The sequence below is a fragment of the Malurus melanocephalus genome, unplaced genomic scaffold, assembly GCF_030028575.1.
Source record: "Malurus melanocephalus ecotype Western Australia unplaced genomic scaffold, MMel_1.1 scaffold_31, whole genome shotgun sequence".
Lineage (NCBI taxonomy): Eukaryota > Metazoa > Chordata > Aves > Passeriformes > Maluridae > Malurus > Malurus melanocephalus.
The window spans coordinates 1,550,546-1,562,154 of record NW_026623263.1 but is presented as its reverse complement, the minus strand read 5'-3'; the positions used below and the strand labels follow the sequence as shown (position 1 = coordinate 1,562,154).

The window sequence follows — 11,609 nt, the reverse complement described above, 5'->3', positions numbered from 1 at the left end:
CGTCTGAACACGGCTGTGATGGGTCCTTAACAGGAATTTAGACCAGAGCTGCTGCTGGACTGTGAGGCCTGGGACTCCCCAATGGCCACAGACACTTCTGCCTTCATCTACTTCCTCTGAGGATGGAGAGAGTGACTCATGCTCATTAATACGATTTTTGAGTCTATATTATGGTTGTTAAATTGATACAGCAAACCGTATGCTATGATCCAACCTGATCTGCAGAGGGTCCAGGTTGTCCTGTATTATAAATGCTTTTTTCTGCTGCTTATGGGTTATAGGCACTACACTGAATCCACTTATAGAAATCCTGCAGAAAGCCATTCTAATAATAAATTCTGTACTATAGTAATGATGAAATCCTGCAAAGGAAAATAAAACTTAAATTCTAGCTATAATTTAATGCCGTTCTGGTGCTGCCTAAAATCCCTAAAAGAAATAGTCTGTCTCCTCACTGTCAGGTGACCTTATGTGAGTAATTTTCTTACCTATTCCTGTAGTGCTTTCTGTATTAAAGAAGAATTTTCTCCTATCTTCAGGCCAGTTCAGCCTTTCCTCCAAGTGCTCTGTTATGTTCAGGTAGGCTTCATCTAGGCCCATAGGCATAAAATTGGGATCATATTCAGCCAGTATTTCTCTAACCTTGAAAACACATAGTGAAAGTTTAAAGCCTTGCTGCTGTAAGAGCAGATCTTGACACAAAATTAGGACAWGAACAAATGTACTCTGAGATTTCAAGATAATAAATAAATAATAAAGACACTTATAGAAAAAATATTTCTTGCAATTCTAAAATTATAGTAGTGTATCTCACAMGTAGCAAGACACTAACAGTAAGTGAGAACTAAACAGATCTTGAGCAGCGTATTTTACTGTGAAGGCCACTAAGATCAGTGTATAAGGACTACAMAGCCACTAGGTTCTCGGACACTGAATAAAACTCTGGGGACCTGGAAACTCAGCGAAGCGGATGCAACTCTCTTTGYTCAGTGTTTTAGATATCACATATACAAAACAAGAAAAAGCAACAACAAAAACCTAAGTTTCAAATTACATTAAACTGAAGTTGTAGACAATGTTTTAGAGCAGAGGTTTATGCCACAGGCAAAACATCTTAGAAAATCTTCTGTGRTAAGTCTATCTTTCTAGATGGAAACTTTATAAAATAAATGGTCAAAATAAAAGCTCTACCTTCTTTCTCCTCTATCCCTTTTTTTTTAAACATGGAGGAAAATCTGACTGTGTCATGTTTTTCCTATGAGTTTGGGTCAAGTACTTAGATATTACAACATTTGTCCRCATGCACTTCATCTTTCTGAAACTGAATAAAGAAAGGATTCACTACTGAACTATAAAAGACAAAATGAAATAAATTTAATTATTTTCAATCCAAATCCCAAGAGAGAAACATATCTAACAATTCAGATCAAGTCAAATCTTTAATACTTTACCCCATCACACAACAAATGAAATACACATAGTGAAATGCAAGATCCTTTACAAGCTCAAATCCATTCTGAAAGATCCATATTTATATACACTTTTTTTTACACAAGTAAAAAAAAAAAATCAAGATCAACCTTACTTTATATATATATATATGAAGGGACTGAGGCTTCATAAAAATAAAGAAGGCCTCACATAGTTTTATTAAAGTCAGGAGACTTGTATCATGCGCTGGTCTGACTTAATATGTACAAAAGACCTTTTTATCTTTTTTTTTTTTTTTTTTAAACAGGCTTTTAGGTATCRAAACTATTTCCTCAGGCACTAAGTAAAACTACTTCTATTAAAGCAAAATATTTATTGTCTCCCTATTTCTTTTGCTCTTTCTATCAAGTCCCTTCTTTAAAAAAAAAAATCTGCATTTAGAAGTCAGTAATGCTCTTTTTCTCCCCCGCAATTAGTATTCTAAAGTATGATTGCCATTGTATGAAATTACCATGCTTCCTACATATTTGCAACTTCCTAATAATTAGATTATGTTCCATGATTTTGAACTTCTAAGAATAATAAAGCTTGAGTGCTACCGCTTGCTCAGTACAGAGATTTTTAGAATTTCTATCATCATCACTACTAACTTCATTAAAATGGCCAGATTGGATAAGTGTAGTGCTTTTTCACCTTTTTGGTCAAAAGCAGCAATTTTTTTGACTTATGTTTAAAGCCCCATTACTGAAGAGTTTAATATTTAAATTATCACTTTTTATATTAYCTAGAACTGATGTTATTGATAGAGCCTAAAAAACAAGTACAGTGACTTTTGGTTAGAGACCACTTCCAGACTTACCTCTTTACTCACTTTGCCGTATTTTTCAAAGTTTAGGGGAACTATAGTTAGGTGCGGACATAGCCTTTTAGCAATAAATCCAGGCATGGCTGCACGCACACCGAATCTCCTAGCATGGTAATTTGAGGTGGACTGAAGAGGGATTAAACAAGTTTAGTATTCAGTAATCACATTTTTCATTAAGTTTGGTATTAAATGACAAATTTCTAATTACATATCTCAATACAGAAAAGACTGACCAAGAGTTTACATGCACTTTCACTCTCCCTGCTCCTGCTTTTCAGTCTATTTACATACTTTAAATATTCATTAGTACACTTTTTACTGAAAAATCCATCTTACACCATACCAAGTCTAAGAACTGCTATTTCCTTTATCATTTTTAGGTTTTCCATTATTCATAGAAAAAGCGTCATTATATTTATGCTATTGTTGTATGGTTTATTAAGCTTCAAATGAATGTAATTGATTTCCATATTAGTTTAACATACAGCCTTACCAACATACTCATTGATCCCACTGCTATAGGCTTTTCCTTCAGCTCTGGATTGTCTCTCATTTCCACAGCTGCATAGAAGGCATCCATGTCAATGTGTACAATTGTACTGCTAAGGTTACGGCTCTGTTCCAGCTCTATCACAAGCTTGTCCACCTGAACAGAATAAACCAGTACTTGATATACTACTAACCTGGCAGAAGTGCAACAGTACAGATGAWCCTAAAACCTCAAATGCATCTTGCATATAGTTAAAGAACCTCAACAAACGCAATCCCCACCAAACCAACTCCACCAAAAAATCCCAACAACGTTTCTGATGAAACTTGCTCTCAGTGAGAATGATGCTGTAGCAAATGGTCCAAAAAACACCCCAAAATCCCGGGAAGAAAACACAACTGTTGTGGTTTAGCCCTAGGTGGCAACTAAGCTCATGCAGCCACTTACTCACTCCCTCATAGTGAAAGAGTCAGAAGCATAAAAGTGAGAAAACTCATGGGTAAAAATAAAGACAATTTATCATGGAAAGCAAAAGCTGTGCATGCAAGCAAATCAAAAAAGAAATTAATCCACTGCTTCGCACAGGCAGACAGTATTCAGCCATCTCCAGGAAAATCAGTTTCATCATACATAACAGCTACTTGGGCAGACAAATGCTATAGCTGCTAAGTCCCTCCTCATTTGTCTACACTCTACTTTGTACATTGAGCATGATGCTATATGGTCTAGAATATCCCTATGRTCATTTGGGGTCAGATGTCCTGACTATGTCTCCTCCCAACCCTTGTACACTCCCAGCCTCCTCACTGGTGGTCCAGTGGGAGGAGCCAAAAAGGCCTTGGCTCTATGCAAGTGCTGCTCAGCAATAGCTAAGCATCGCTTTATTATCAAAACTGCTTTTGGCACAAATTCAGAATACTGCCCCATGCCAGCTGCTGTGAAGAAAATTAACTCTATCCCAGACATATCCTCAACTTTTGTTACAGGWACCCATACTATATGAGGCCAGATTGCTACGAAAACTGCAAGTTTTTTAAGGAATAGTCTATACACAAACTGTATTTCACTCCAAGCGTTAGATATGTATGTCTACAAGTAGACTGTAAGCAGTACTGCTTCATCAGCTCCATGGTGTTGTGAGGCAGAGGGCAAGCATGCAGATTACTCTATGAAATACTTGGACTGTGCTTAATTTGCTTGTATTTTTACCAAAAGTCATGCAGATCATGTGCTTGTTCCTGAAACACTGTTGACCTAAGCATGAGGTAGGAGCTGTACAGTCATGAAAAAGACATGGGAATTTTAAGGTCTACTGGTTTAAGATGGCTATGCTGGCAGTAGCATCACACATCATTACAGAAGTAAGAGAAAATACAAAAAATAAAAAAAAACCCAACCAAACAAAAAAACCTACAACTCCCCCAAAACAAAACAAAACCAAACCAAACAAAAAACCAAACAAAAACCAACCAACCAACAAAAAAACAAACAAACAAACAAAAACAACACAAAAAAACAACCAAAACCAAAGTGCTATCAAAATAAGATTACCTAACCACACTGATGATTATGGCAACCTCAATCTACACAACAAAAGGCTTTTACTGCTAGTAAAAAAACCTGATAGGCATAATAGAGAAAAAAAAAGGCGTTAGCAATAAGGAACAAAAGTTTCACTTTGCTTGCAGAGACAAGGACACACACACACACACACACACACACACACACACACACACACACACTCACACTCTCATGGCATCAGGGTACCAGTATAGAACTATCTCTGGACTGACTATAATGCATTTATGGTCCTGGAGATGAATGTTTACATGCAATTTGCATGGTTGTTCTCTTTTTTATCTCCCTTAACAGAGCTGCTTGATAAAAAAATATAAAAACCTTATCCACAAGAACCATCTTTGAGCTCAAGACACTTAAATCAAGGCAAGTGAGCTTGGAATGTTCTAATTAAATTGTTGATTAATGATTTACAAAGTCTTTCTTTTGTTTTGTTCCAAGTTGCTTTGAGGGATGAAATGCTAGAACAGAGCCTTAAACTAGGCTACTCGACACAGAAGAGCACAATAKGCTCTCTGAGGCCGAAAATACTGGTTCAAATTAAAAGTACAAGCAAGAAGCCATCAAACAAACTAACCAAAAAAGTGGGTATTTACATTATTTTCATTATACTGCTAATTCACAAGGATTCATGTCACACTTCAATCATCAAAAGAATCCTTATTTTAAATTATACTTTAAAGACAATTTTCAGGTTGTTCTCAAATTGAAATTGTTCAATACTGTAAATTGCTGCTCCAGTTGCACAACTTCTGCATTTCATTTTAGAACATTTATAACAAACTACTTTTTTGCTTTTTCTCCCCAAACATATTGCGAACATGATACTTACTGATCAGTTAACATAAACACATAAAGAATGAAACAAAATTACATTAAACTAATTAGAAATACAAAAAGATAATTCTTCAGCAAAAGCAACTGATACAAGTAACATGCCAAAACAAAACACTACCAGATCTGCTCAGAAAATTCTGGGCTTCTACAAACCTCTCCTTAAAATTTATGGAGTAACTCCTTAGATGCAACCAAGGTTGACAAGTTTTTAAAAGAGCTTTCAATTATCCTTTGTAAAATAGAAAGCTATTTTTTATAAATATTTCTAAGTTAGATTAAAAGAACAACTAAAAAGTACAAATTATAATTAGAAGTTCAGTTTTTCTTATAGCAACTTTTAGACAATTTTAAGAGTAACTCCTCCTTTTCTCTTATCTCAYGGCAAAAAAATATGTATTTTCAAAGCAAGACAGGAAAATCAATAAAAGAAGAAAAATAGTGACTATTTACAGAGTAAACATCTGGGGAGGGGAGGGGTGGGGAGGGGAATTTTGATGGGGGAATGAAGGCAACAACAATCACGAACCAGAGCTTTATGTGAATACAGAGAGGATAAAATAAAAATCCAGTATTTCAAGATGTTTTTATGGTAGCAAAGATCTAAACTTAACCAGTAAAAAAGTGTGCATACTATACCCCTCTAATGACAKTTCTCATGCAGTATGACAGCTGACTTAACAGTTTATCTAGTCAAAGTAGATGACTGCTATTTCAGCAAGTAGCATAAAGATTTCAAATATGAAACTTGAAACTCAGGTTCCAGTAAGACACATGAGAGAATTTCTCTCTTTAAGTTTCTTTTTTCTTCCCCGTTTTCAAAAGAAACATTAAATTATAATATCATGTTGCAAGATCAAAGAATCAAGTTGCAAAAAAGACAACATGAAGGCAGACAAAGCAATACATATTTCTTAGCTTCCACTATATATACTCTCATTACATAACTATACAATAGTTACAATAATACAATAATATTATTTATAGGATTTGTGTCATTCATGTCCTTTATTTTATAAGAAAGACTCTTCTCTGTAAAATAAATAGTTCTGTGGTGAAGGTAGAATGGAAATAGCAGCATTTTTTTCAATTAAATTACTTCAAAGCTACCTTAGTTCACAAAAAAAACCCATGGACAAGCATAGTCATAATGGATCCATGTTAAAGGCTCACTAAAAATAATTGTGGCATACAGACTTATCACAAACTTTTCGGAGGTACTCAGAATGGCAAACTTCTGAGTAATGACAAAATGGGCACAAATTTGAAACACTGGCATCTAAAGTACAGAAGTGATTTGCAAATCTGAAATGATTAAAAGAGGTTGTAACCAAAAAAAGCTCAACCTATAATTCTCACAACAGCACTGAAAATAAAAGGATGTGTTTAATCTTCATATGCTTCAGCTCYCCATCTATAAATAAAAAAAAATCACTCTACTTTGCTGGAATATTGCAGGAATTAAGAATTCACAGCATGTGGTGTACAACATAGAAAATTCTATTAGGAAATCAGTAATTCTGCATTCAAAACTGGATTACACTTGAGTTCAACAAATAAAGCTTGGGGCAACTCATTGAACATTGAGGGCAACAGTAAATACTGAATAATTTCCCCCTCAGTGAACACCATCTGCAATGCGCACTGAATAAAACAGGAATCATGTTAAAGAAAACGAGCAACCAATAATTTAATTAAAGACTGAATCACACCACAAATGAAAATAGAAGGGAATTCAGCTCCTACAAGCAACTTKAATTCTGTTGGGCCTAATAACGTYTGGTGTGCAACCTTTCTTTTAACATTTCATACACTGTTAGTACTTTGGAGACTATTATCTACTATCAGCATTGGAAAAGAAAAATAGCCTCTTCATATGTCTTGTTCAGGACACTTGTACTTCTTGTGACTGTTTGCCATGATGACTTTTCATTAATTAACCCAAAAGAGGCATCAATTATATCCAGAATTGCTGACAACTGTGATCTTTCTCATTCCATCACAGGCCACCTATATATAAATTCTAAAACTCAAGAGTGACATGATACTTCCTAGCAAATTTATTTATTTAACRAACTTGTACAAAAATCATAATGATATCACTTTCATCTGATCAGACTTGGAAAAACAGGAATTATTTTGTTTCATTTTTCTCATTCAGAGACCATTTMAGAGTAATTCTATGAAATATACATCTAGCAAGTTTTTATTATGATGACACCATCAAAACACTGTGCTCTTCTATGTCTAACATCAAAATAGTAGYTCAACATTGTGCCTATGAGCAGAATTTAATGCAATAAATCAGAACACACCAAAATATTTATGATCCAACATTTACTCAAGTAAGTCTTTAGAAAATTAGTACCTGCAGCTGTGCTTTTAAGAGCTGTTGTGTTGTAATTTTCTCTTTTAGCTGCATCATTTTTTCAATTCGTTGGTTAACTTGTTGATCTTTCTTAAGTTCATTTTCATAAAATCTAGAACCCTGAAAGAAAAGAAAACACCATAAAACTGCTGTGTTTTTCTTTTTGTSTTTGTCTTGTCCTTTAAGCAACCACAGTTGATCATTAAACACAGAAAACATAAAACACAGAAATGGTTTATAATGCATACTTTGGAATTTTCATATAAAAATACAGAAAAGAGACCACTGGGTCTTTACATCTCTCTCTTCAAATGACGCAAATATACTTCTCCTCCTCCAAGACCCTATACTCGAACAAGATTATGGGACTATTTAGAGAACTTCATATGTGTATTCATCCTAACACTTGACAATAAAAAAATTAAAAAGAGTAAGCAAAAGAGATAAAAGTCAAACTATTTTTTGCAACACCTCCAAGGTAAGAAGTATAAAACTCAAATAAAAAATTATTTAAGTATTTTTTCAGACTTCCATATAGTTTAATATATATAGAAATATATAATGACATGGAATAAGTCAAATCCACTTGTAATGTTGTGKTTTTGAATTGTTGAATTTTGTTCTGGCCATTTAATCTTGAAGGACACTGCACAATTGGAAGCTATTTGGAAGAGGATGATGAAAACTAAATGGGTATAAAAAAGCCCTGTTGCTCTCAAGTATGTAATAGCAAGAAAAGGCATGAATACAAGCAGATGTAATGAAAAAACAATAATCATGTACAGAATGTATAATGTGACTCTGTCTCCTGACTCATAACAAAGAAAAGAAGGCATACAACAAAGCACAACAAAAGAGGGCATACAACAAAAGAGGAAAACTCGAAACTGGGAAATAAAATAGTTTTTCTTCCACCATCACTTATCTTAAAGAGAAATAAGATTTGCAAGAAAAGGCTTTCGTTGAACGACTTAGTAAAATCTGCAAAAGTGAACCAAATTCTAGGTCAAACTATCTGATTACCAAATTGTCACTGATACCAGGAATTCAGCCATAGTCAAGTAAGGTTTAGGTATTCATATTAAAAAAAAAATCCACTTTTATAATAATTATAAAAAATATGAATGGCAGGGCTGTAATGTGTCATGTTTCATTAGGAGAAATACCTAATTACAAGAAATTAGAGTGTGTTTTCTCTGAATATCAGACCTGCTTTTCATCTTTTCTCCCCTATGCCATCAAATATGACTTGTTGAGACTCATTCAAAGAAATGAGTACCAAAATGCAAGTGTGCAAAGCACTTGAGATTTTTAAGTTTTTTTATTAAAAAGTTTATTACATCTCTTGCAGAATTTCACAGTTGAAAGGCCATAAATCTTGTTGTAATACAGTTGTGGGTAGTAACTGTACGTGCAATTTTGAATATTATAGAAAAGCTTAAGGGAAAAAAATCAGTGCTACTTTTCAGATTTCTTGAGGTATATCGGGCATTTATAATTCCTTGTGCATTTTTGACAAAAATATATTACAGTGATTAGATTCCCAGATGTCAGTTTTGAAAGCTGTTTTACRGTTCATTTTATTTCATACCAGGAACTGAAACAATAAATGCTAAAACAAAATAATTTATGTAAATACCATGGTGTGAGATTTGTCTGACAAAGTCCTATTTTCAAGAAAGAGTGAGCAGAATAAGAATAAACATCTAATCAATAAGGAGCTTGATCACATATAAAGTATCATCAATATGTAATTGCAAGCAAAAAAAAAAAAGGTTGCTACATTAGAACCGTTTGCAGCATGTTTTCTGCTTCCTCTTGCCCTTCCCCTGCAGATGACCATAAAGCAATAACAGTCAACACAGAATTCATGAAGAAAACATCAAAGCACATAATCTGAGGTCATAGTGACACTAAACAAAACATGGTGAAAGGAAAAGTAAGAAAGCCCTGGGTTGCTCAGATAAAGTGTTATCCCTATCCATAGCAACTAAAATGACAAACATTTCAAAATTTTGTCAATTTGTGCCTGCATATGTGGTTCTTTAGTTACAAAGTTACACACTACTGGCCACCTCTCCAGAATACACAGAAGACAGACGAAGAGACAGGCAGTAAGCACGAMGAAATTCTATTGAAAGTACTAGAAAAACTTGATCACACCAAATTCATCAGTTACGGAAGATGACCAAAAGAAGTAAATATCCTTGGCTGATTAATGATATGGTGAACAAAAGGAATGGAAAAGGGGAGGAAAGAAGGAAGATGCAACCTTCACAATTACCTCTGGAAAATGCTGTGATATTTATGTACTGATTAGGACAAAAAGGCAGCACTTAAGGATGTACTCAATTGTGCTCCTCCATGTCCCTGTGTATGAATCCAGCAATACCTKACAGTACCCTAAATTACACCTTTCTTCCCACATATGAATTTCTTCTAAGAAGACATACTCCATATACACATGTGAGGGATAAAATTTGGGGAAGAGAGCCTTACAATACTGAACAACAGATAAAGCATCAGGAAAAAAGTAATCAAACCAACCTTGGTAGCTTCCATGATGATTTTATTGATTTTCTCCTTATCCAAACCCTGCATTCCAGCTTTGTTATCATTAAGGCCCATTCTAAGTAGAACTCCATCATTGCAAGAGCTGTTTGCAACTTTTTGCATGTTATCCATTGTGCTTCTTGAAACAAATATTTGTTTTAAGACTTAATATCTGAAAAAAAAATCAAATATTTATGTTACAACTGAACAATAACAATAATTAAATTCTGGAATTCATTTGCTGTATTTATTGAATAAGCATTTTATACTTACTCAGAAAACAACATACTTAATCACAAATATGAAGACTTGTATTCCTGCAAAGTAGCTGACCTGCTGCACCCACCACATAAAACCACCTGTAACTCTGTCAGTATAGTAAGACTATTTTTTTAATTAAATTAAAAACATACTTTTCTAAAACCTCCAGTACAGAAATAACTGAGTACAAATCAACCCCAGGTAAAGGCTAGTACCTTACATGTGAACACGACATTTATGCCTGCATATTATACTTCAGATAACACATTACTGCCTTAAACACAGAATACTGCTATTACATTAAAAAAAAGGAAACATTTTTAAATTGCAGAAAACCACTGCTCATTTAGTCATCATCCTTGCCTGATACAAGCAGTAGTATCCTTCCCAGTAATTTTTAGCTCAGATTTAGAATCTATTTTTGTGTCAAAGCTCATATTTAAAAAAAAAAGATGGCTTCAATTAGAAGTTTTAAATAAAACCCTAATTCAGGGTAAAATYTGTATACTCTTTTTTGCCATTAATGTGTAGAGCCATGGTAACCAACTAGCACAACTTACCAAGCCTTTCCTACTCAACTACAGCCATCAGTAATTTCTTATATATGCAGACATTTCTGATACATGAACTTCTGTGGTCTTCCTTTGTTCTTTATGAAAGTTAAATCCTCAATAGACTCTAATTAGATGATAAATTGTTTAGTTATTTAATTGATCTCAAAAAGTAATGAAAGCAAATTTCCCATTCTGCAGCATGAACCTGTGGTCTTACTTTTGCCAGATTCATATAACAGTTTGAGTAGGGGCCTTTTAAAGGTCACCAAGTCAAACCCCTGCAGTAAGCAGGGACATCTTCAATGAGATCAGGTTGTTCAGAACCCTATGCAACTTGACATCAGATTTTTCCAGCAATGGGGCATCTGCTATTTCTCTGGGCAACCTGTCCTTGCATACTTGTGCAAGGAAATGTTTCACCATCCTCACTGTTAAAAAAAAAAAAAAAACNAAAAAAACCAAACAAAACTAATCTAAAGTTAGATATAACTCTAAACCAGTCCTCTTCAGTTTAAAACCATTACTCTTCGTCATATTGCCTAGAAAATGTCCTGCTAAGAAACCTGACTGTGTTAAAGGCTTAAATAACATGAATTTACTACTGAAAAAGCAGAATCAATTCCTTCCTATCCCCCATCACTGACTCATAAACCACCTCAGTTTTACTGTCATGCA

General features: G+C 34.3%; 1 protein-coding gene across 6 annotated transcripts in view; it reads right to left on the bottom strand.

Annotated features, from left to right (window-relative positions):
- POLK (DNA polymerase kappa) overlaps positions 1-11,609 on the bottom strand; it is a 37,247-nt gene that overhangs the window by 16,004 nt on the left and 9,634 nt on the right. For 5 of the 6 annotated variants that reach the window (XM_057363813.1, XM_057363809.1, XM_057363814.1 and 2 more), the window contains exons 2-6: positions 10,114-10,291; positions 7,567-7,686; positions 2,790-2,942; positions 2,291-2,422; positions 489-642 (exon numbers count right to left, since the gene is read on the bottom strand). In XM_057363813.1, coding sequence (XP_057219796.1) covers positions 489-642; positions 2,291-2,422; positions 2,790-2,942; positions 7,567-7,686; positions 10,114-10,251 — 697 coding nt within the window. In that variant the 5' untranslated portion in view covers positions 10,252-10,291. Of the gene's footprint in view, positions 1-488; positions 643-2,290; positions 2,423-2,789; positions 2,943-7,566; positions 7,687-10,113; positions 10,292-10,940; positions 11,079-11,609 lie in introns of those variants that run through there. The other variant, XM_057363812.1, reaches the window with a different exon arrangement.